Here is a 25544-nt window from a genome sequence, read left to right as displayed (position 1 = left end):
ACCAGTATGGAACCCGTCCTAGAACCTTGACAATCGGTTTGAATATAAAATGTTTTGCTCAAAACCTGTGAAATTGAAAACCTTGACGATCAGATTCTCCTTGATTCCAGTGGTCAAATAATGAACAGTCAACGTTGTTGAGTTTCTAGAACTGTGTAGTTTCCACTGTAATTCAGAATCAAACAGAAAATCGTCATTGATTAGCTAACTATCTTTGATGGTGGAACATTTTGAAAAAAAAAATAGAACCTTACAAAAACAATTAAAACAAGCTACAATATAACCACAAATTTTCAAAGAGAAAATGACTAGGATAGCACTAAAAAGATTTTTGTCACAAATATAGCCTCTAAGAATAAAAATGACCAAAATAGCACTTAATATTTTATCAAAAGAGATAAATATACACTTATACCCTAATGGTAAATTAATTTAGACATTAGGGTTTAGAGTTAAGGGGTGGAGTTTAGGATTTAGGGTTTAGAGTTTAGGGTTTAGAGTTTAGGTTTTAGGGTTTAGATTTGGGGAGTGGGGTTTTGGGGATAAGATTTCAAATTTTGAAAAATAAAAAAAATTTAAATTTTTCAAAAGATAAAATGCTATTTTGGTCATTTTAGTTTTTGAGAGCTATTTTTGTGACATAAACATAGAAATGTGCTATTTTGGAGATTTGCCCATTTTTGAAACTAAAACCATTCAACTGTAATTATTAAAATACAAGAAATCTCGTTTATTTCTTGCAGAATCTAAAACAGGTGAATGGGGATTAAAAAAAAAGTTCAACAATTTTAACCCTAATCCGCAAAGGAGGCTGTAGAAAAAGTTTGGGAGGAGGACGCTGAAATGAGTATACATATTGAACATTTTGATGGAAAATACATATTTTGGGCTTCAAATTGAATGAATGCACTTGATGAAGACATCACGTCATTTATATTCATCTGCAAGGTGGTCTTTCTATTTTACAATATTTAAAAACGTCGCTTTAAAATTTGAAACTGATCATAAAATCCCTGTGAACTGTAAATATTCAAACTTTTAATTTCATCATATTAGCACAATCATTTTTACTATGTGTACATACAATTGGGCATTGCACCGTCTCATTACAATTTTTAACATTTCACCATACAAAAAAGTAACTGCAGTTCCATATAGTTTCGTAAAAGTATCTAAAAATTAACAGTTTCTTTTGTGCTGATTACTATCAAAAACTGTAATTTAAAAAATTGCTCTTTTGTAACATTTTTGAAAACTTTTATAAATATGAAGGCATCAAACTTTTAATACATCACAATAAATTATCAAAACAAATAGAATTTAAAATCGGTAATTCTTAACTACTACTAAATTTCCAAAAGTATGGAATCTCGCTTTTTGTTTGCAACTATTCTAGTAATTTTTATGTCATGTAAGTTGATTTTCAGTGATAAATATAATATCATACATTTTCAAAATCTTTAATATTTTAAATGAATATCTAATAACTCTATATATGACTGAAAACTTTGTAGGTACCTCAAGTATTTTTGCAAACTCTTTTTCTGAAGATAAAACAGATATTTCAAGTCAAGCACCTAGCCCTCAACTTAATATCCAAATAAAAAATCAAGTGCTTCATGATGAAAACATTAAACCTCATGCTGCCAGTGACACACTTGATTTTTGTCAAGAATGTACACATCATTGTATTAGAAAAAGGAGGTTTATGCTAGATTGTCGAAGGTTGGCTTGTTACTGTGATTATAGAAGATATAATCAGAGAATATGAACTGCGTGGCAAAGATTATAGTGCATTAATCACTAAGACGTATTTTGGAATTCAAATATAAAATAAAGAAACCATTATATTACTTTCTATTAAATTTTAGTGTTTTTTACTTCACATATTTTTTAAGTTAACTAGTTTGTTGGATATATATGGGTGCAAATATTTTGTAAAAACAAAAAAATTGACATATCAAAACGAAATGATTATACTAAAGTAATGAGTTTTTATTCAAAATTTACGGTGGAGATAGTACTGATTTTGCTCGTTTAAATAAATTGTAATTCCTAAAAAAAATACATAAGAAAATATCTTTCATAGTTAAAATAATGAAAATCTAGAGCCTACAAGTTTGAACTCTTGTATAAGTTATATTTTAAAACGAACTGATAAAATAAATATATATTCTTTATCAAGAAACTATAACTCACCGCTGATCAAATTTTGGATGGATGTTACAAAAACTGATAATCATATGATGATCGTGAAAAATCAACAATAATCAAAAGACGATCCAAAATTAATGTCAAGACACCAACTGAAAGCCTCTGACCAAAGCTATCAAGACATGGTAACAAGTCTTGAAATACTTGTATATAAGGTCATAAATCGGTTAAATTGCACTCAGTTGAAAGATGAAATTTGCCGAGTCTGACTAACGATTTAAGGCGCTTATCAGTGTGCCACATACCAGTCTGGAACCCGTCCCAGAACCTTGACAATCATATTGAAATTTAATTTTTTTTTCCCAAAACCTGTGGAATTGAAAACATTGCCCATGAGAGTCTCCTTGATTCCAGTGGCCAAATAAAGAGCGGTCAACGCTGTTGAGTTTCTAAAACTGTATTGTTTCCACTGTAATTCAGAATCAAACAGAAAATCGTCATTGATTAGCTAAATATCTTTGATGGTGGAACATTTTGGAAAAAAAAATAGAACCTTACAAAAACAATTAAAACAAGCTACAATATAACCAGAAATTTTCAAAGCTAAAACCATTCAACTGTAATTATTAAAATACAAGAAATCTTGTTTATTTCTTTGCAGAATCCAAAAGAAGTGAATGGAGATAAAAAAAAAGTTTAACAATTTTAACCCTAATCCGCAAAGGACGCTGTAGAAAAATTTTGGGGGGAGGACGCTGAAACGAGTATAAATATTGAACATTTTGATGGAAAATACATATTTTGGGCTTCAAATTGAATGGATGCACTTAATGAAAACATAACATCCTTTACATTCATCTGCAAGGAGGTCCTTCTAATTTACAATATCTAAAAACGTCGCTTAAAATTTTTGAAACTGATCATAATTTCCTGTGAACTGTAAATATTCAAACTTTTAATTTCATCATATTAACACAATCATTTTTACTATGTGTACATACAATTGGGCATTGCACTGTCTCATTACATTTTTTAACATTTCACCATACAAAAAAGTAACTGCAGTTCCATATAGTTTCGTAAAAAGATCTAAAAGTTAGCAGTTTCTTTTGTGATTATTACTATCACAAACTGTAATTTAAAACATTGCTCTTATGTAACATTTGTGAAAACTTTTATAAATAGGAAGGCATCAAACTTTTAAAACATCACAATAAATTATCAAAACAAATAGAATTTAAAATCGGTATTCTTAACTACTACTAAATTTCCAAAAAGATGAAATCTGGCCTTTTTTTTTGCAACTCTTCTAGTAATTTTTATGTCATGTAAGTTGAATTTCAGTGATAAATATAATATTATACATTTTCAAAATCTTTAATATCTTAAATGAATATAATAACTCTATATATGACTGAAAACTTTGTAGGTACCTCAACTGTTTTTGCAAACACTTTTTCTGAAGATAAAAAAAATATTTCAAGTCAAGCACCAAGCCCTCAACTTGATATCCAAATAAAAAATCAAGTGCTTCATGATGAAAACATTAAACCTCATGCTGCCAGTGACACACTTGATATTTGTCAAGAATGTGCACATCGTTGTATTAGAAAAAGGAGGTTTGTGCTAGATTGTCGAAGGTTGGCTTGTTACTGTGATTATAGCAGATATAATCAGAGAATATGAACAGGGTGGCAAAGATTATAAAATAAAGAAACCACTATATTACTTTCTATTAAATTTTAGTGTTTTTTACTTCACGTATTTGAAATATTAAAATTTTTGCGCAAAACCTCTTGAATTGAAAACCTTGCCGATCAGATTCTCCTTGATTCTAGTGGTCAAATAATTAACGGTCAACGCTGTTGAGTTTCTAGAACTGTATAGTTTCCAGTGTAATTCTGAATCAAACATGAAATCATCAATGATTAGCTAAATCTCTTTGATGGTGGAACATTTTTGAAAACCTGTTGATCAGATTCTCCTTGAAAGGTCAATACCTGTTGAGTTTCTAGAACTGTATAGTTTCACCTGTAATTCGGATTCTAAAAATCATCATTGATTAGTGGCCATCGAATATAATTGTTTCAAATGTTTAAAATTAACATATAGGGAATAAATATTGATTGATTTAATATATATATATATGGGGTAAAAATAATCGTAAAATCTTTTAACGTTAAAACGTTTAAAATTAAAATATAAGAAATGAATATCGATCAGTCTACTATATATGAGAGTAAAAATAATTGTATATCATAAACAGGGGATGATGACGAACTCCTTGCATAAATAAATATTTAAATTTATATATTCAAATAGTTTGAATATTAAATATGTAAGCAGTATATTAAAAATATGAATGTAAAATAACCTTCTTCGTTGAAAAATAGTGGAATAATGGATCTTTGATCTTTGCTGATGCATATAAGTATTAGACACTCTTGGTACTTTTGAAGGCAAATTATTAACTTGAACGATCAATCTCTTCCGCTGGTGAATAACGTTTACACATATATTAAACAAGAAATACAAAATGTCTTTGAAAAGAATGGGATTTTAGATCCAAGTGTTGTACAATACACACTATATATATATAATGAGTAGACATAAGCAACATACATAACTTTTCATATCAATCTTCATAACTATTAGATGCACCTTTTGGTGATGAATATTTGATATTTAACAGTTGCATCTTTTCATAATTAAGTTAAGTCAGTTATATCTATTAATAATAGATTAATTAATAAAAATAACTGATATAATTAATAATAGTTTTTTTATTTTGTGAAAGGCATGAACATAAACTATTTATAGATTTTCAAAGATCTATTTGAATAGTCACATCTTTTCAATATAAAAGTTCTTCTTTTTGAAATGATACTTATATAATTAGTCACAATATTTTAATTTAAATAGTCGCGCTCTTTCAATTTAAAATTAGTTATTATTTTGTAAATATACTTATGTGAGTAGTCACAACTTTTAAAATGAAGATAAAATCTTTTAACTTAATTGGAATTCACAACTATTGTAATTAATTGGTAATAATATTTATACGAATAGTCACAACTTTTTTATTTGAATATATTTAAATAGTCATATTTTTTTCAATTTAAATATAGTTATTTTGTAAAAATATTTATATGAATAGACACAACTTTTAAAACAAAGATAAAACCTTTCAACTTAATTGGAATTCACAATCTTTATTATTAATTGGGATTTCTGCTATCAGTAGATGAGACATGATTTTTTTTAACAACAAACGACTATTTTATTGCTCAAACTTGAATTGGTTTGGATAACTCGCTATAAATTGTCTTACGAAATGTAAAATAAAACAACCAATGAAAAGTAGTTCCCTACGGAATGTCTTAGCTAAAAAATCATCAGAAAACTAGTTGCCAAGTCCTGATATGATATGCTTTTTTGTTTATATGATATGCTGTATGAGTTCCTTCCCCTCTATCTCTCTCTCTATCTCTCTCTCAAGTTTCTTCAATTTGAGTCTCTGATAATCCTATTTGTATCCCTTACCGCAAAAATTCTATCACTGGGATTGAATAGAGAGTTCTGAAACCCTAATTATCTAAGACACTTGTGCAGTCCACACACGCAAAGAACCTGTCTTGCCTCATCATCTAATTCATGTCGGGATTCCGGAACGTGGGTTGTCTTAAATTCTGAATCTTTCGGGGACTAAGAGAGCTCACGACTTCTTGGTCCCCAAAGACAGATAATGAGCCTGAGATTGCAAAGCCCTTTTCTTGGCACTCCCCTTCCTCTTCCTCTTCCTCGCCGCAAAATCAATGCTTTTGATGGTGGTAGGAGAGCGTTCCGCAGCAAGCGTGGTAGCATCTCCTCAGAGAATAAGAACGATTGGTTAGCCAAGTTCTCTCGCTTCTGTGGGAGAAATGTAGAGCTTTTGAGCAAGTCTAGGATGATTATGGAGGTTAAGTGTCTGAAAGAGCCTTTTGTTAGAAGCAGGGGTTTGGTTAAGTCTTTGGCACCCGTTTGGGAAGAAGGTTTGTTTTTCCTCAGGTGTTCTGTTTTCTTCGCTGTGATCTCTGGTGTTTGTTTGCTGGTCTGGTACGGACAGAACAAAGCTCGCGCCTTTGTGGAGACTAAGCTTTTGCCGTCTGTTTGCTCTATGGTTAGTGAGAGTATACAGCGTGAGGTTGATTTCGGTAAGGTTAGAAGAGTTTCGCCGCTGTGCATAACTCTTGAGGCCTGCTCGGCTGGTCCTCATGGTGAAGAGTTCTCTTGCGGTGAGGTTCCAACTATGAAGCTCTGTGTCCGTCCTTTCGCTAGCTTGAGGAGGGGGAAGATTGTGGTTGATGCCATTCTGAACAATCCGACAGTCTTGGTTGCGCAGAAGAAAGACTTCACTTGGTTAGGGATACCTTTCTCCGAAGCTAGCTTGCAGAGTCGTTTGTCCTCTGAAGAAGGGATTGATTCTCGGACTAAAACTCGGAGAGTCTCTAGGGAGGAAGCAGGGGTCCGTTGGGATAGTGAAAGGGACAGTGATGCGAGGAAAGCTGCGGAGATGGGTTATGTTGTTCCGTGTAAAGATTCTTCCTCTCAAGGTAAAGATGATGCGTTGAAGCACAATAGGCGTTTGAGTGAGATAGCGAATTTGAACTCTTTTACTTGCAATGATGAGAATGTTATGCATTCTGCGGATCAGCATTGCATGGACACAGGGGCTGATTACGATGTGAAGCACTCTGAGTTGGAGAAATCGTTTGGGGTAAAGATCCCTGGCTCAGGGCTCAAGTTCTTGTCCAAAATGTTGAAGGGACCGAGGAAGTATAAGTTCAAGTGGAATTCAAGATCACACAATAGCTCAATGTCTGATGTAAGTGCCAAAAAGCGGATTCTTGAGCGGAGTGCTTCAGCGGCTCTGTCTTATTTCCACGGCCTATCGCAGCAAAGGTCTGACGAGTTGAGTTTGGATATGCTTTTAGCCAAAGGTGAGAGAGAAACTAGCAATCAGTATGATTATCATGTGCCTTATGGGGAGCATTCATTATCTAATGGTTTGGATGGGAGGGGAGAAGGGCCCAAGGCTACGACGTTAGATAGATTCACTGTATCACGTGATCCATTCCTTATGACTGTTGATAGACTCTGTGGACTCTTACAAACTGAACGAAGCTCTACTGAATCTGAGACTTCACGCAGTCAGAGAGGAGACATATCCATGAATGTTGTGAATCAGAATGCTAATCGAAGTGGAAATCAACCTCGTGACTTTGCTTTCAAAAAGCATGAGCATCATCAGTCTGTAGCAAATCATTTGCGTCCTACTTGGCCGTGGAACATGAAATTGAAAGAAGCGGTGTTTAATTTTTTAAATGGTTCGTCTAAGAAGTTAACGGGTGATGCTGCTGACAAGGCTTCTCAGTTGAGTGATGTTTCTGATGAGAAGACACTACCATTTATGCTTGATTCTGTGCAGTTTAAAGGTGGGACACTTATTCTATTAGCTTATGGCGATACAGAGCCCAGGTAACGGTCATCTATCTCTGTAACTGTAATGTTCATTCAAATTCGTAGCATCACCTTTTGACTTTTGGCATTGGTTTAAGTGGATATGAGACCCTAATATATCATAAGAGATTAGTATTGTTTTGTTTCCATTGATTACTTATTGCAACCTGAGAGAAGTAGAGGTCTTAACAAGTGACTGATTTTGGTAAACAACATTTATTATGTAGAGAAATGAGGAACATCCATGGGCATGTTAAGTTTCAGAATCACTATGGTCGTGTGTACGTTCAACTCGGTGGAAACTGTAGTATGTGGAGGTCAGAAGTAACATCTGAAGATGGTGGGCTCTTGTCTGTTGATGTTTTTGTTGATACTGTGGAACAGAATTGGCATGCAAACTTGAAGGTTGCCAACTTCTTTATCCCGGTAAGGTATCATGTTGAATAGATGAGTTATGAATGGTATCAATTGCAATGGTTGACTTATCTCTTTATTCTGCAATCTTTGCAGATTTTTGAAAGAATTCTAGAGATCCCAATTGAGTGGTCTAAGGGAAGAGCTACTGGTGAGGTGCTTTTCTAATGTCCACTCTGTACCATCTTAGCAAAATTGAAGTTTTATCATCTACTATGATTTATGTTTTTGCCCTTTTCATTTTTTCTGTTGTAGTTTCCTTGTACAATATCTCTACTTGCTGTTACAATATGTCCAATTAGTTAGTCATTTCATTGTTACAAGCCGGCTAGAGAACACCTTATTGGTGGAGTCTATATGCATGATAAACTGTGACATATTCTGAGCAAACTTCTGAACACCTTCCCCTAACTGTCTTCTCTTGCATTGCAGGTTCATCTGTGTATGTCTAGAGGGGAAATATTTCCGAACCTACATGGACAACTTGATGTCACAGGACTAGGCTTCCATATATATGATGCACCTTCGTCGTTTTCTGTAAGTCTTGATTTTAAGTTTTTTCTGAATATGCCTTCTCATGTCTTGATTTTAAGTTTTTTTTCTGAATATGCCTTCCCATGTCTTTGTAATATACTTCATGTCCGATAGAACCGATCTATGATATGTGTATTTCCATGTAATTGTTCAGATATGATGCCAGTCCAAGGTTTTATTTGGTGACTCAATCTACCTTTAAATCTCATTTTGTTTTTGCAGGATGTCTCAGCCAGCTTGTCGTTCCGCGGCCAACGCATTTTCCTTCATAATACTAGTGGTTGGTTTGGAAAGGTTCCCTTGGAGGCTTCTGGAGATTTCGGTATTCATCCTGATGACGGGGAGTTTCATCTGATGTGTCAGGTAGCATATGTTATGTAAAACCCCTGATCTAGATCACAGTCAAAGACTAAACGAAATGATATTATGTGGGTCAATATTGTAGCTACATAGGATGACTTTCCTGATCTTAATGTCTGATTTGTTTGTTTTTCCCATCTAAAGTGTTGATTCTTCATGTTTTGTTTTAGGTTCCTTATGTGGAAATTAATGCTTTGATGAAAACATTCAAGATGAAGCCATTGTCTTTCCCGGTATCATTCATTCTATATTGTCTTTTCTTTCTTTTTTTTTTTTTGCTTCGTGACTCATTTATCTTTTGCCAATTCCTTCTCACATCTTGGACTGCAGCTGGCTGGTTCTGTAACAGCTGTATTCAACTGTCAAGGCCCGCTTGATGCTCCCGTTTTTGTGGGGAGTTGTATGGTCTCTAGGAAGATAGCTTACCTGTCTCCAGATCTCCCTGCATCTGTGGCATATGAGTCGATGCTGAAAAACAAGGAAGCTGGTGCAGTTGCAGCGTTTGATCGTGTTCCATTTTCATATCTTTCTGCTAATTTCACATTTAACACTGACAACTGTGTAAGTATTTTCGGTTTCCACCTCTTGAAGCAGTCTATGTCTAAAATTTTCGAATATTCTCACATTAGCTTATTTCATTTGATAGGTTGCGGATTTATATGGTATTAGAGCTACCCTTGTTGATGGTGGTGAGATTCGTGGAGCAGGGAATGCTTGGATCTGTCCAGAGGTATGCTGTTTAAGAGCTGAATTAGCTTTCTTAAGATGATGTCTTATAAGATCCATGTGAGGGACATTATGCATAGCATGTCGACATCCCATATCTTCATTTTGTCACCTCTTCTCTAGCAATTTGTATGCTAAAGACTACTTCTTTTTTTTTTTGCGTTTCTGTTTTTGTTTTTAATGCTGAAATTGTATTATATGTCTACAGGGGGAGGTAGATGATACAGCACTGGATGTGAACTTTTCAGGAAATATATCATTTGATAAGGTTCTGCATCGTTATATGCCTGAATATCTTAATCCTGGGATGCTAAAGTTAGGTGATTTAACTGGGGAGACAAAACTTTCTGGGGCCCTCTTGAAACCGTAAGATTCTCTTGCCTTTCTGTTGGGCTATGGTTAGTGTTCACTTATGTTTTGTGCTTGTCTTACTTGCTTTATCTAAATTTTGGGGTGCAGGAGATTTGACATCAAATGGGCCGCACCCAAAGCTGATGGCTCCTTAACTGATGCTCGGGGAGATATTGTGATATCACATGATAACATCATCGTTAATTCATCATCTGTTGCTTTTGATCTATACACAAAACTAGATACCTCATACCGAGACCAGTGCTTGTCTCACGATGACTTCACTCAAGGGGAGACCGTCATGCCGTTTGTTGTTGAGGGCCTGGATTTGGATTTGCGTATGCGGAATTTTGAGTTTTTCAGTTTGGTCCCTTCCTATCCATTTGATTCGCCAAGACCTACGCATTTAAAAGCTACAGGAAGGATCAAATTCATGGGGAAGATAAAACGTCACAGTACAACAGATGATGGAGACGCTGAGTCAGAAAAAAGTGAAGATGCAGCTGCAGTTTCAAGCCTCGTTGGTGAAATTTCCATCTCAAGTCTCAAGCTGAATCAGTTGATTTTGGCCCCTCAACTGGCTGGACGTTTGAGCGTTTCTCGTGATCATGTCAAGGTAATCACCTGCTTTCTTACTTTTGGTGTATCATCAGTATCAGTAACACAAGTAGCAGTAGTAGAACTTTAATTGTTGAAGCCTTTTGCTTCAGTTCATTGTCTTTTTATTAAAGTCATTAAGGCTATCTTGTCAAAATTGTGGCTGTATGTCTCATCTCTTATTTGAACAGTGTTCTAAACAGATTTATAGTAAGATAGTTTAACCCATGATGTTTATACTAATATTTTTAGTATTGTTGCATATCTAGCTTGATGCTGTGGGGCGGCCAGATGAAAGTCTTACACTAGACTTTATAGGTCCACTACAGCCTAATTCTGAGGAAAATGTACAAAGTGGAAAGTTGCTCTCTTTTTCTCTGCAAAAGGGACAATTAAGAGCTAACGCTTGTTATCAACCACAACAGTCCGCTACTTTGGAGGTATTGCATTCTCTTGTCTTGTGTGAACTATATGTTTTGTTTGATTTGCGAAATTGAGAATCAGCTGCAGATGGTTTACATTTTTTCACATGCCTGGTTGCAGATACGCCACTTTCCACTTGATGAGATGGAGTTGGCCTCGCTGAGAGGGGTGATTCAAAGGGTAAGCACATTCGTACTAATAGTTCATTATGTGCTAGTACTGAGTGAAGGTTCAGAAAGTCTTTTGGGGATATTTTGTTGTCTACAAAGACTAGGCTCACTTGATAGAGTGTGCGTAAACATCATGTTTGTTGATGGTCTACACTTCATACTGTTGTTCGAAATTCCTATGTATGGATGTGCTATGAGATTAATGTTAACTTAGAAAACCAGCTTTTCAGAAACTATCAATAATATATCTTACTTTCCATTTTACTTGCAGGCAGAGATTCAACTAAATCTTCAGAAGCGAAGGGGACATGGCCTGTTGTCTGTAATTCGGCCAAAATTTAGCGGAGTACTAGGTGAAGCTTTAGACGTCGCAGTAAGATGGAGCGGTGATGTGGTATGTGTTACAACCCTACAGATCCCTGTTCTTTTTTGTTTAGTTCTTAAGAAATCTAGAGAATAATCACCACTGATGTCTAGTTTAATAATCTCACAGTACATCATTTGCCTATAAAAGGTCCTACCTACATCAATCAAGCCTAAAATTTGAGAATGTGCATAACTGATAAATTCTCTTAGCTGTGAAGGCTATATGAGAATGTGCATTATGATATTTCTACTTATCCTTGTCATGTTTCTTCTTGAAGATCACTGTCGAGAAAACTATACTAGAACAAAGCAATAGCCGTTATGAGCTTCAAGGTGAATATGTATTACCAGGCTCCCGTGACCGAGACCTTGGTCAGAAGGAAGCTGGCAGTTTCTTAATGAGAGCCATGACTGGTCATCTTGGAAGTGTTATATCTTCTGTGGGAAGATGGAGAATGAGACTTGAAGTGCCTAAGGCAGAGGTTGCTGAGATGCTTCCTCTTGCAAGGCTTCTTTCAAGAAGTACAGATCCAGCTGTCCTCTCCAGATCTAAGGTTTGCCAACGTTTTTGCTAAATCACATGTTTCTAAAATGCTAATTCGATAAGAACTCAACCTGTATGAGCATATTCATGTTCGTCTACTCCACAAATATGTTTTCCTTTTCCTCTGATTATGAGGTTTCTTGGTTGGTGTGGCAGGATCTTTTTATTCAAAGTGTGCAAAAGCTCTGTCTACAAGCTGACAATCTTCGAGACTTGCTTGAGGTAATGTACCAAATAGGGTGTATTTCTTCAATTTGAAAGTAACTAAGGGCTTCTGACATAGAAAGCAGATTTTATACTATGACAATAAAACTGTGTAGGTGCTATTAAGCTACTCTCTTTGTTTTTCTCTTCTAAATTTCACGATTCCTTGTAATCAGGAGATACGTGGGTATTATACTCCAGCAAGTGAAGTCATTCTTGAAGATCTAAGTCTTCCAGGTTTAGCTGAACTCAAAGGTCATTGGCATGGTTCGCTAGATGCTAGTGGTGGAGGCAATGGAGACACCTTGGTACAAAAATAACCCTTTCATCTTGTTTTTATAATAAAAGGGTAAAGACTCCCAATAGGTTTTCTAATGATGCTATTGTTTTAACCTATTTCCTCTTGAAATCAGGCCGAATTTGACTTCCATGGAGATGATTGGGAGTGGGGAACTTACAAAACACAGCGTGTTCTGGCAACTGGCTCATACAGCAATGATGATGGTTTACGCCTTAAGGAGATGCTTATTCAAAAAGGAAACGCTACACTGCATGCAGATGGGACCTTACTGGGGCCCAAAACGAATCTTCATTTTGCTGTTCTGAATTTCCCTGTTAGTTTGATACCCACCTTGGTCGAGGTTGTTGAATCGTCAGCTAGTGATCTTGTGCACTCTTTGAGGCAACTCTTATCACCAATCAAAGGCATTTTGCACATGGAAGGGGACCTTAGAGGGAGTCTTGAGAAACCAGAATGTGATGTACAAGTCAGATTATTGGATGGCGCAGTTGGCGGTATAGACCTTGGACGAGCTGAAGTTTTTGCGTCTCTGACATCCAACAGCCGTTTTCTATTCAACTCCAACTTCGAACCATTTGTCCAAAACGGTCATGTGCATATACAAGGGAGTGTTCCCGTTAGCTTCTCGCAGAAAGACATCTCTGAGGGAGAAGACAGAGAAACTGATAAAGGCGGTGCAGTGAAAGTCCCTAGCTGGGCAAAAGAAAAGGAAGATGACGAGAAGAGAACCTCAAGGGAGAGGAGCGAAGAGGGATGGGACAGCCAACTTGCAGAATCTCTCAAGGGTTTAAATTGGAACATTTTAGATGCAGGAGAAGTTAGATTGGAGGCAGACATCAAGGATGGGGGGATGACATTGTTGACAGCCATATCCCCTTATGCAAATTGGCTTCAAGGCAATGCTGATATCAGGCTCCAGGTTTGTTGCCTGTGCTTTTTCTTATCTTTACATCAGTAGATAGTTAGATTAATATTCCATGTGCTGAGCAGGTCGGTGGAACAGTGGGGAATCCAATTCTTGATGGGTCTGCATCATTCCACAGGGCGTCTATATCTTCACCTGTGCTCCGTAAACCTCTCACAAACTTCGGTGGGACCTTACATGTTAAATCAAACAGGCTGTGCATAACCTCATTGGAAAGCAGGGTGAGCCGAAGGGGAAAGCTGGTTGTTAAAGGAAACCTTCCCCTTAGGTCAAATGAAGCATCTAGTGGTGATAGTATAGAGCTCAAATGTGAAGTTCTAGAAGTACGAGCAAAGAATTTCTTAAGGTACTCAACTCATTTGGAGCTTGTAGTACATAATCTTAATATGTATAATTGATTTATATTCTTTACTCTTCTCAGTGGTCAGGTTGATACTCAGCTACAGATTAGTGGATCAATGTTGCAGCCAACTATATCAGGAAACATTAAATTAAGCCATGGGGAAGCTTATCTACCTCATGATAAGGGTGGAGGAGCTGCCCCGCTCAATAGATTGGCAGCCAATCAATCAAGGATTCCAGGTGCTTCTATTAATCAAGCAGTTGCTTCTCGATATTTTGCTCGATTCTTTGGTACAGAACCGGTTTCGTCAAGGATGAAGTTCTCCCAGACAACTGGTACACTTATATGCCTCCTCCACTAGCAAAATAATCTATTTTGGAGTTCTTGTAGGGTAAAATTTTGGAAATCATCTCTGATGCTTGTTTTGCCGGGAACAGGTGAATCAAGTTCTGTTGAAAAGGAGATTGAAGAAGTGAGGATGAAACCCAATATGGATATCCGTCTGAGTGATCTGAAACTTGTTTTAGGACCGGAGTTGAGGATTGTGTATCCTTTAATCCTTAATTTTGCTATTAGTGGTGAGCTTGAGCTTGATGGCATGGCTCATCCCAAATATCTAAAACCAAAGGGTATCCTCACATTCGAGAATGGAGATGTCAATCTTGTGGCTACTCAGGTTTTTGTCTAATCTCTGTTTTGACTTTCCAGGGTGAACTCATTACAAGCTCTCTTATCTATTTTGTTTTCTAAAACACAGGTACGCCTGAAAAGGGAGCACCTCAACGTTGCAAAGTTTGAGCCTGAGCATGGACTAGATCCTCTGTTAGATTTAGCTTTAGTTGGTTCAGAATGGCAATTCAGGATCCAAAGCCGTGCCAGCAATTGGCAGGACAAACTTGTGGTGACTTCAACTCGTTCTGTGGAACAGGATGCTCTCTCACCATCCGAGGTAAATTTTGAAGTCAAAATGTTTTCCAAGTGTGTTCTTGACTGAATCCTCTCTGTTTTGGAATATCACTTCTCACAGGCTGCAAAAGTGTTTGAGAGCCAATTAGCAGAATCCATATTAGAAGGAGATGGGCAACTTGCTTTCAAGAAACTTGCAACCGCAACGCTTGATGCCTTAATGCCAAGGATAGAAGGGAAAGGAGAGTTTGGTCAGGCGAGATGGAGGTTGGTGTATGCCCCACAAATCCCAAGTTTGCTCTCTGTTGATCCAACTGTAGATCCTCTCAAGTCTCTGGCCAGCAACATCTCCTTTGGAACTGAAGTCGAAGTGCAGCTCGGAAAACGTCTTCAGGTCAAAGGCTTATAAACTTGTAAAAAATTCTATTTTTTTCCATATGATAAGCAAAAACCTTACTAAAATAAACACCGCTTGGTTCTTGTTGTCTTTTATCAACAGGCCTCTGTGGTAAGACAGATGAAAGATTCTGAGATGGCGATGCAATGGACATTGATTTATAAGCTCACGAGCCGCTTGCGTGTCCTCCTTCAATCTGCGCCTTCAAAACGGTTGCTTTTTGAATACTCTGCAACCTCACAAGACTAAAAAGCTTGTGCCTTCCTCTGTATATGGATGAATGAAGCCGCTTGTTAGGGACTGCAAGGTTTTAGTGACTTTGGTTATTATTAGCATTTGTTATTGACAAAGAAAAATTATTTTATTATTTGGTTAGGTTTCATTATTTGCTTCTTCTGCTCTGTAAAAAATTACGTTGTACATGTTAATTGGTAGGGCATACAAAATTATGAAAAATCCCAGTTTACAAGGTTTACAAAGTAGAGGAAATTTTGGTAGATGAATTTTTTAAAAAGCAATATGTGAATTTTCTTAATTATAGTCTTGTGAATGTTGCCTAATTACACTCTATACGTGATTAATCCAAAGTAAATACTAAATCATGTCATATTCCAACAGATAAATAAAAATGAAGAGATAACATAGAGATTTTGGAACTAAAAATTTCCATTATTAAAACACCTTGAGATTCATTCATTCAGAACATGGGACCCTCATTGGTGGGCAATCTTCTGAAGAAGTTGCTGATACCACTGGGCAAATCATTACGAAAACACTGGAAGTTAACCCAACGGACAACAAAGCAGATAAACACAAACTTCTGAAAAAAAATCACGTGATCCCAAAACACGTAGACCAAGACCACGATCACATAACAGACAAGCGAGAAGGAAATCCAAGCTAGTGGACTGTCAAGCAACGACACGAGCGCGCAAAACCGTTCGCATTGTGAAGCAACATCACCGAGTAGTAACATCACGTTCTCCCCCATCTCCTTCCTCAACCTATCGTACCTCATCCTAAGAACGTTCACATCGACCATCGACGACGGAAACGTGTCGAACTCTTCGGCTAACTCGTCTAGGTCGGGCGAGTCGAGGCCCCAGAGCTTCAAATCGACGGGAACCAAAGGAGGAGGAGGATGAGTCACAAGACTCACAACCCCAAGCACCAACCTGTTGAACTCTCGCCTCGAGAGTCTGAATATTTCCCGAAGAGATATAACCGCAAGGTAAACCGGAACCACAGGCCAAACCGCAAGGCACAAGATCCAGTACCACCAACCAAACACAACCACTAAACTTGCCACACACGCAATGATTTTCGGACGAAAATCCGTCGTTGATCTGACCGTTTCCTTCATCCAAACGCACCAATTAAACATCCGAGCGGCTCTACGAAGCCTCTCCAAGTTAGCGTTGGTGATTCTCATACTGAAACTCTTATTCGTCGGCCTCAACATATCCAAAACGACCTCGTTTCGTAACGGCGGCTCGGCTCTCGCCAGATTCAGACAGTTCAAACGGATAGCTTGCCATCGCAGATCCTCTGTCTGAACCATCGACATTGGAGATTTGTAGTGGGCTTTCGGTAGCATCCATCTGAAAGGAGACGTAGCTCGCACGTAAGCGTTCGCTACACAAAGGCAACGAACCACGAGCTGAAGCTCGCCCGTTTTCTTTAATCCATCTTCCCTTAGAACCAGAATCGGACATGAACAAGTGTAGACCCTGTCCCACTCGAGTGACGTCAGTGGAATCCTTACTTTTCCAATAAGACCATCCAAGTTGGTGTTACTAGACACCACCGCGAGTTGGTTATTATCGAAGATTCCGAATGTAACGGTGGTGCATTTATCGTAAACATCCCACGAGTACTGTTCGTTCCACTTCGGCGAAAAGCTACCGACCACGGTTCGAGTCCTAGCCCATTTGTTCCCGTACTTAGCCACGACGTAAGCGTCAGTACTCCTCCTCCCATCTCTCCACTCTTTCATCGGTTGTAAACCGGTAGCGCCCAAGATCCCAATCTCTAGCTTCCCGAGCAAATCGGGCCATAGCCCTTTAGCGAAAGCTCGGTAATCGCTAGAGTATTGGATGCATTCGTCCAATACATGATAAGCTTGATCGGTAGCTAGTTTCATCTTGATTCTGCTAGAGAACCGCCTCGAATCGCCAGCCTGTTCGAGATTAACCGGCGGTTCGATGTCGTAGAACAAGGCTGGTGCGGATCCAGGGACTTTAACCGCATTCATCTCAGAGAGCTTTTTATTTAGTACCCCTATGCACTCGTCATCGTGGGGTTGACCGTTGACTTTATCGAATAGGGTTGTAGACAGTTTCTTCTAACGGCTCGGATGCAACGAAGATGAGATCTTGATTCCACGACGGGTTCGAACCTAAAGACACCTCGGTGTATAGTTCGACAACACCGAGAGTTGCTCTCACGTAAACCGAAGGTGTTCTCTCTGCATCGTTACAAATCAAATCGTGACCCGAAACAATCGTAACCCTAACGTAACATAGCCTTGGAGCTAGGTAAAGTTTAGGTCGCGTGTTTCTCACGCAACTAGCGCTGACGTCAGAAGCGTCCGCAAACCATGCTCGTGGATAAACCTCGTCGGCTTGTGTGCCGAACCAAACCGACGTCATCAGTTCCATGTTACCCATAGAGTACCACAGCGGAGCAATTCTTGCATCGGGAGGAACCCTAAACGGAATATCAGCGGCTACCTTAAAGTTTTGCTTGCCGATCACGGTACCGTTCTCCCGTCGACCGTCCTTTAGCGTAACCGACAAGACATCGCCTTTTGTTTTGTCGAAAGCGAATACTTGATTCCACTCCATGTTTGGTCCAAGTTTTAGAGTTTTGGTGGATGATTTGTAGTTTCCGAGAGTGATTTCCACGATGGGGTTATATGTGTCTGCTTTGATTACTTCTACGTAAAGGAACTCCATTTGTTCGACAAGGTCATGTGAAGAAGTTGGGCCCTTAGGGTTTCGAATTCCTTTTTCTCCACCGAGCTTTGGAGAGATTTTCTTGACGGAGAAGTCATCTTTTTTGTCAGCCATTTCTGAACAGAAACTAGAGAAAAAGGATAGAGATGACTGTAAATCTTGATTGTGTTACAAAGTTTAAGGCTTTATACACACTCATAGTCGATGGTTAAAGATCACATATATTTTTTATGAACAATATGTACAGTAAATCTTACAAAGAGAGCGCTTTTGAAAACTATTTCCTTAGTTTTCTTAGGTGTATATTTAGTTTTTTCAACATTTATATTACAAGGGTAATCCTTTTGGGTAAGAAACTCAAAAACATATTGTTTCTAGTATAATTAAATATTAGTATATAATATTGTATATGATACATTCTGTATCGGTTTACATTCAGTGGTCCACTTTTTTCCATCAAATTTCTTTTACTAATAAAACACACAAGAAAAACAAATGAGTTGACCTTGAACAAAAAAAAAAACAAATGAGTTGACCTTAAGGCCCATTAAGAACGCAAAATTCAAAGATCTTGATAAAAAAAATAAAAGCACTCAGTTTTAAGAAGCATCTACATTACAAAACAAACAAACAAATTTTCAAAATTTGGATAAAATGTCATTTAATATCCTCCAGCCTGATGCGTCCACCACTCATTACGTGGTCTAACCACTGAGCCACCATTTACGTTCGTTGGGTTTGGTTGAGGCTGCCATTCTGGTAGTATGCCATTGTCGCAATTATTATTATAACCTTGATTCCACAAAGGTTCAGATTTTCCATATTTATGAATTAGCTCTCTTACAGAATCGGACCGGCTGGTCCGGTCCATGACAACATCTCCACGAGACAAATAGTTAAATTCAGGCAAGTCATCATCATCATCCCTAGCCACGGCCGTTGGACCAAACCCCGGCGGCACATCACCACCGTCGTCATGGTTGTTGACCTCTGGCATGTTACCGTAACGAGACGAATAAAGTGTGGTTAACGAAGAACCGTGGTTCTTGTGATGAGAGTAAGATAGTGGTGGTTTTTTTAATTGTGGTCTTCTCCATACAACAACACCTATAAGACCATCATCATCTAAAGATTTCAAGAAATCAAGTTGGTTTCTTGGAACAATTTTACTTAAAATCTCGGTGGTTCTGCCACGTGTTGGGCAAAGGTAAAGCTCAACTCCTGAAACTGGTTCAGCGAAACCCACTCTCTCATCTTTACAGTATGAATCCACCACCTGCATAATTGCAATACCCATTTCACAAAACTGTTACCACTAAAGACGGTAACATAACCACTAAAGAATATTGATGTTGCTATATATATATACTACATAAAATTAGCTCTTCAAACCGGGCTTATGTTCGAGTTCTTAGTCTACCAATAGCAACATTAACCAAGTAACACCTTTTCTACTATTGATTGGTATTTGTTTATATGAATTCAGTTTTTCTGTATCAGTTAATCCGGATAACACTCCTACACCAAAATTTAGTTAACTACCAAGGACATACCTCAGAAATGGTTTCTTGTTCTGTCTTGGAGCACTCTTCTTTGCAGAGGAAACACATAACCTGTAACATAAAAGTAAGGTTTATATATGTTGGATTACTTTAGCCAAGTAGACAGTTTTCGAGCAATGAATGTGAAAATTGCAAGCAGTAAAATAATACCATTACAGCACGACTCCTGGAATTTGGGAGCTCTCGAACAAACTTCTCAAATGCATCTAATCTGACTCTTCCCTTGATCTCAAGCAACATAGGCCACTCTTCTGTTGTAGTCTTTTCACCACTGTCCAGAGAAAATATCAGGCAAGTAAATATGATCAGTAAGTGTACAAACTTTGACATAAATTCAACTGTCCTATACTGCGAATGAATCTCTATGGATGGCACAAACGCAATGAGAAGCTTATAACATCTTCCATGCAGCTAAGAAACAGTGGAACAGTATAGATCAAAGGGAGAGACTAGAGAGTATATAAAGAGTCTTAGATCAATCAGTATAACGAAAACGTTTCAAAAACCCAAACCCAAATTTGAAGATGTAGATGAAACAAAATACTGAGCTAGGTTTGCTACCACTAATGGAACCATTGATTACAAACCTTTTCAGAATGCCGATGACAGAGATCAGAGAAGAAACACTCAACTGGAGTGCACCTTCCCATAGACGTTCACCCGCAGGTATGAAAACAGATTTCAAATCAGAATGAGACATTGAGGATACTAAGTCATCACCCTCGGCCTTAACTGGTAATGTACCAATATCAATATTAGCCTCTGCATCATTATGATCTGATACGGAAGGTCCTTTCCCAATACCTGAAGACTCAGATGGAGATTCTGGATCTATGGATGACATGAACTCATCAAGAGAAACAATTGGAGGAAGAGATCCAGTGGCAGCCTGCATCTCATCATCTACTGTGACACCGTGAATTAGTGCAGAGCCCTCACTAGACTCATTCTTGACTCCACCAGGTGTTTTCTTCTTGATTTTCTTTGGTCGAGACCAGTTAAGCGAACTCGACCCCACAGAGATCTCCAGTGAGCCACTATCCATTGGCTCCACTTCCACTTGGAACTCTCCTTTGTGTGTTTTCCTCACCAAGCTTCTGATATCCACCTCTGTGTCCTGCAGAACAACCATCTGAGCCATCTCTTCTGCTTTGGCTTGCCGCCACTCTGCCAATTCCTTTGAAGCAAGCTCCTCAGCTGACATTGAACACAACCGCTCTGCTGCAATTTCTCCGTACATAACCTTTTCCCTGAGCTTAGGATTACTCTTGTCTTTCAAATTGAATAACAGTGACCGTCCTTTCTCTTTGTACTTCTTATTCACGCCGCCAAATAACTTGAAGAGCTCTGCTTCCATTTTAAACGCCAACACTTTTGGATCCAGCAACAACTTTTCTTGGCTCCCACCATTAGCCGCAGCTCCAGTCATTTCATTTTGACAATTTTCTGTAAACTCTAAATCTGACTCAAGAGCCCAAGAGAGGTCACCACTCCCTTGCAAAAGATAATCTTTTGTAAACACATTGTCACTATACGAAACATTGGCTTGCGGAGAAGGCTCTTGTGCAGCAAAGTCTTGGGTATCACTTGTCTTAGCCATGGCTAAAAACTCAGTCTGAACAGAGATACCTCCTCCAAATCTAGAATCATTGAGGCTCCCTTTAGACACCATCACATCAACTCCAGAAGCAGCTAACTCTAGCTCGCTATGTAACGTTTTTGACTCCTTGGTAGCATCCTTTTGGCACTGTACCATTGCCAGTGCACCAGCTAACGATTCTCTCATTTTGGACCTCACAATATTAGAAGACTCGTTTTGAGGTTTCAGCGGCTGTGAAACTTGTTTCCTCGTTGTAGTTGGCTTCCCAGGTTTATTACAAGAAAAAGAAGTATTCGTACATAATGATGAAGCAGGCAAATACTGTGTTTTAGGCGAAAGAGAAGCTGACTTGGGACCTTTATTTAGGTCAGACGCCCATGCTCGGTTCGGTACCATCCGTTTATTTTGCACAGCCAATGGTTGAGAATGAGACATAGGCTGCGACAGTGTTTTCCTCTTACCATGTAACTGAGTTGTATCAATAGCACCATTAGGCACAAACGATGACTGCATCATTACATTACAATCCTGCCTCACAGAGATCTGAGCCTCTTGATAGTTACAGTTTGGTTCTGACAAGAATCTCACTTCCGGAGTAGACACACCAACGCATGGACCCATTTGTGTACTTACAGGCAAAGGCTGAGGCAAGACATTGTTGGACATAACAGGCAAAAGCAATGTAAGGCAAAGAAGGCTGCAAATAAAATAAAAATGAGAGGCGGGTTCAAAACAATAGCATTGGTTATGAATATCCAAGTTTCTACTCCCAATGATTCCTCGGAACGATTAGACAGAGACAAATGTTAACTATTTCAATGTCGGAGGTGTATGTATGTATACCTGATCGGTGACAACGGAGGTAGAGAGATTAGAGGCGGCGATTAGTAGAGAGATCTGTCATTACTGTGTTATCCAAAGGAAGAGTGGCGGTGTTATAGTGAAAGAAGAAAACCCTAAAACAACTTGCATGTGCGGAGTTGTCTAATCTATTATATAATATATAGTTTTCTCTCTACTTAACCTGCCACCTAATCAATAGACATTCCAAAAATTTAAAACATACAATAATATTCTAAATTTTTATTGATTATCACATTTTTCATCTTTTTATACTAAGTCCAAAACTATTAATAAAATACTGATAACCCATAAATATAATATAATCATTCGTTATTTAACAATATTGTTAACTTTTAGTTGATGTCAAACATTTGATTAAATTTAAAATAACTTTATGATCTTTTTGTGTTTCAAAAAAAAAATCATAAGTTATTTTTAATTTAATCAAATGTTTGACATCAATTAGAAATTAACAATATTGTAGAATGTAGGGTTAAATTATTAACAAATAATTATTTGAATGTACTTTTCATTAATATTTTAGTCGACAATTTCACCCAAAAAAAAATTTTAGTTAAGATGTTTTTACTAAAAATTAGAGTTTTTAATAAGAAATTATTTCGCGGAAAAAAAAATAATAAGAAATTATTTCATTTTTTTAATATGTATTTTGATATTTTAAAACGCTTAATTTTTATAGTGCTATTGTAGACGGTTGGGGATATTTCAGTATCAAATTTTTAATTGAAATGTTTTTGTCGCAATTTTTTGTTGATGGGTTTTATTAAAAATAACAGAAAATATTTTTTTATTCAAAACTGTAGTAAATTTATTTATATACGAGGGAGAGGCATTCGGCGAACTCAAAAGGGAAAAAAAGAAAACAGAGGAAAAACAATGGCAGGGAGAATAAGCTGTTGTCTGAATCTTCCTCTCCTAGATTCCAACTCTGCGCAATCATCTTCTCAACGACTCAAGACAACGTCACAGATCTCTCGGTATCTCTTTAATTCAACAAAATAAAATTTAAAAGCTCATTTTCATTCTTGAATTCACCAACTAATTATTACGAATTTTAGGAGGAGAACAGAGGATGAAACCGAGCCACGGAAGAACAAGTGTTCCCTTCCCATGGCCTTGGCAGCGACTGTTGTGATCGGCGCTATTCAGATCAGTAACGTGCCGTTGGTGGAAGCGGCAGTTGTAAAACCGACGGTGATCAAAGAGACGGCGCCGCGGAGGTGGAGTGACAAGAGGGCTTGTCCGCCTTGGCTTCAGAACTCACTCGAGACCATCGTACCAGAGAATCTTCCTCGTCCGTCGAGTCATCGGCGTTTGGAGTTAGCCGGACTCGGTAAGCGTGACGCACCGCCGGTCGGTGCGGTGGTGACACGCGCCAGTAAGGCTGCTTGTTTCTCCATGTAAATTGGAAGTTTATTACGTGTACGCGAAAGTGTTAGGCACGTGTAAAAAGTAGTTAGATACAAACTGTAATACACACGAAAACTTTTGTCAATAAATAAAAGTCTTATTTGCATATTATTGACCAAAATTTTATTTTCGGGTTTATAAAATTTAATTTAATATAATATTCTAAAATGAACAAAAAGAAATTTAATCGACTGACTGTAGATGTTGAAATAGTTGATTAGTTCGTAAGTATATTTATTTGCTAAATTAGTTTTCGTCTGGGTCCTTTAGATTTTGTCTCTTTTGTACTGTCCTTTTTATACGATTTTATTTCCTACCATATGTTTGGAAGTGTTCAGTGTTGTGTGTTGGAGTAGTACTCTGTTGGATGTGTGATTAGAGAAAGCAGTACATGCATGTAGTACAGAAGAAAAACTACAAGTACTTCTTACTCATTGGGACCATTGTCAGTTCAGAAACAAAGCCCAAATCTTATTTCACTCCAAATTTTATTTAGATTTCACAATATTTGTTTAGTACAGCTGATCCTGATTTTGCCCAAGGAGGACGGACGCAAGGCGGCCCAAGTCAGCCTCTTGTTGTTGGCTATGTAGAAGTTAGAACCATAAATCTACAATATTACTAACTGAATGCCTTATTTATATAATAATAAAATTATAGTAAAAATACAATATTTGATACCAAAATTTTAAGAATACAGGATGGTTTGTGCAGATGTGAGATGATATTTCCTTAATTATTTGATTGCACATATTGTGATTGTTATTTATATAATAATAAAATTAAATTAAAAACTACAACACTGATACCAAAATTTTATGAACAGAGAAGAGAATGGTGATATTTCCTATATCCGTTTTGTTTAACAACACAGTTTTCTTAGATAAAAACATCCCTTATATATTAAAGGAGAAACATTGTAATAAATGCATTCACACTATAATAGACACGTGGAAGTCTCACAATGATTTGATAATAAATATGCTAACGCGTTCACATTATATTCATAAATGTGTTCACACTATATACTTTATATTTTTAATATAAAACTCATATGCATGGTTTCAATAAAACTTTGGATTTTTCGTTTCGAATCAAAACAAATAACGAATCAAAATCTAAACTATATATATTATTTTTATTGTTTATGGATAAAGTCAGGCAAAACATTTCTAAATTTTGATTCGATTTGTTATCCGTTTTGATTTGAACAAAAAAATATGGATATCCGTAACTCTACGAAGCAAATCAGTTACTAAAATACAATTAAAAAAATCACAAATTCCAATATTTTTAGGAACGGATATCAAATTTGATATGTTATATGCATATATATACATATATGTACAGAATTATATATATGTTATATATATTATAGTTTATATAAGTTTACAATATTTTATGAATTAAATTTATTATAATAGGTATTAAATTTTAAAAAGTTAAATAATATTTTATTTTGTAATAAAATGTTATTATTAAATTTTTCAATTATTTTATAAATTTTATTTTATTTACAGATCAAATAGGATATTCTTTAAAATTCTAAATCATTTCGGTTATCAGAGTCACCGACTATCCAGGTGGCTAAAGATTGAATCGACTTGAATGCCTCTAAATACCAAGATATTCGATCTGTGTCCACCTCTATTTACGGATACAATTGATTTTTCTTTATATGAAAAAATTTCAGTAAAGTCAAGGCCTTTTTAATTTTTAATTAATTTTAATTTTATCTTTCATGTATTATTTAGAACAAAAATGTCATTTAATATTAATTAACAATATCTTTATATATTTGTCATTTATTCTTATATACTTTTACATACATATACATGTGCACCTTGATGTGAGCACTTTATAAGTATTTACCACCACTAAAGTATCTATTTTTTTTTGGAAGTTAAAATATTTTTTTCTTAATGCTTCTTTCACTA

The 25544-nt window shown here is 36.9% G+C and overlaps 3 protein-coding genes and 1 pseudogene across 4 annotated transcripts; 2 read left to right on the top strand and 2 right to left on the bottom strand.

The window, feature by feature from the left end:
* The first annotated feature begins 5604 nt into the window (after window positions 1-5604).
* Window positions 5605-15670, top strand: LOC106446814 (protein TIC236, chloroplastic). The gene is made up of 23 exons (XM_013888617.3): window positions 5605-7671; window positions 7881-8079; window positions 8164-8223; window positions 8500-8604; window positions 8824-8964; window positions 9132-9194; window positions 9292-9522; window positions 9608-9691; window positions 9896-10053; window positions 10147-10654; window positions 10905-11075; window positions 11179-11238; window positions 11500-11622; window positions 11873-12148; window positions 12295-12360; window positions 12519-12650; window positions 12756-13562; window positions 13634-13914; window positions 13990-14246; window positions 14349-14587; window positions 14669-14860; window positions 14939-15211; window positions 15317-15670. The coding sequence occupies exons 1-23, from the start codon at window positions 5900-5902 to the stop codon at window positions 15461-15463; spliced, it is 6345 nt and encodes a 2114-aa protein (XP_013744071.2). The 5' UTR covers window positions 5605-5899; the 3' UTR covers window positions 15464-15670.
* A 241-nt stretch (window positions 15671-15911) lies between these two features.
* LOC106448688 lies at window positions 15912-18437 on the bottom strand (annotated as a pseudogene).
* A 222-nt stretch (window positions 18438-18659) lies between these two features.
* Window positions 18660-22751, bottom strand: LOC106446815. 2 transcript variants are annotated; one of them, XM_013888618.3, is made up of 5 exons: window positions 22177-22751; window positions 20321-22030; window positions 19884-20004; window positions 19725-19784; window positions 18660-19447 (listed from the first exon to the last, which is right to left on the bottom strand). In XM_013888618.3, exons 2-5 carry the CDS (start codon window positions 21997-21999, stop codon window positions 18833-18835), a joined length of 2475 nt encoding a protein of 824 aa, XP_013744072.2. In that variant the 5' UTR covers window positions 22000-22030; window positions 22177-22751; the 3' UTR covers window positions 18660-18832. The 2 variants fall into 2 exon arrangements, with proteins under 2 accessions (XP_013744072.2, XP_013744073.2); XM_013888619.3 differs by having other exon boundaries at window positions 20321-21975.
* A 232-nt stretch (window positions 22752-22983) lies between these two features.
* On the top strand, window positions 22984-23713 carry LOC106449988. Its single transcript, XM_013891644.3, has 2 exons — window positions 22984-23174; window positions 23256-23713. The coding sequence occupies exons 1-2, from the start codon at window positions 23074-23076 to the stop codon at window positions 23599-23601; spliced, it is 447 nt and encodes a 148-aa protein (XP_013747098.2). The 5' UTR covers window positions 22984-23073; the 3' UTR covers window positions 23602-23713.
* Window positions 23714-25544: the final 1831 nt, after the last annotated feature.

The sequence above is a fragment of the Brassica napus genome, chromosome A4, assembly GCF_020379485.1.
Source record: "Brassica napus cultivar Da-Ae chromosome A4, Da-Ae, whole genome shotgun sequence".
Taxonomy (NCBI): domain Eukaryota; kingdom Viridiplantae; phylum Streptophyta; class Magnoliopsida; order Brassicales; family Brassicaceae; genus Brassica; species Brassica napus.
Note: the sequence above shows the minus strand (reverse complement) of the source record. Positions and strands in the feature narration are given on the sequence as shown.

Bases quoted from the DNA above. Each gene is read 5' to 3' on its own strand.
- LOC106446815 (XM_013888618.3), bottom strand. From the start codon at position 21,999: ATGTCCAACAATGTCTTGCCTCAGCCTTTGCCTGTAAGTACACAAATG. The intron at 20,005-20,320 runs GTTTGTAATCAA...TTCTCTGGACAG, and splicing joins GTCATCGGCATTCTGAAAAG to TGGTGAAAAGACTACAACAG. The intron at 19,785-19,883 runs GTATTATTTTAC...TTTATGTTACAG, and splicing joins CCAGGAGTCGTGCTGTAATG to GTTATGTGTTTCCTCTGCAA.
- LOC106449988 (XM_013891644.3), top strand. From the start codon at position 23,074: ATGGCAGGGAGAATAAGCTGTTGTCTGAATCTTCCTCTCCTAGATTCC. The intron at 23,175-23,255 runs GTATCTCTTTAA...TACGAATTTTAG, and splicing joins ACAACGTCACAGATCTCTCG to GAGGAGAACAGAGGATGAAA.
- LOC106446814 (XM_013888617.3), top strand. From the start codon at position 5,900: ATGAGCCTGAGATTGCAAAGCCCTTTTCTTGGCACTCCCCTTCCTCTT. The intron at 8,965-9,131 runs GTAGCATATGTT...GTTTTGTTTTAG, and splicing joins AGTTTCATCTGATGTGTCAG to GTTCCTTATGTGGAAATTAA. The intron at 11,623-11,872 runs GTATGTGTTACA...TTCTTCTTGAAG, and splicing joins TAAGATGGAGCGGTGATGTG to ATCACTGTCGAGAAAACTAT.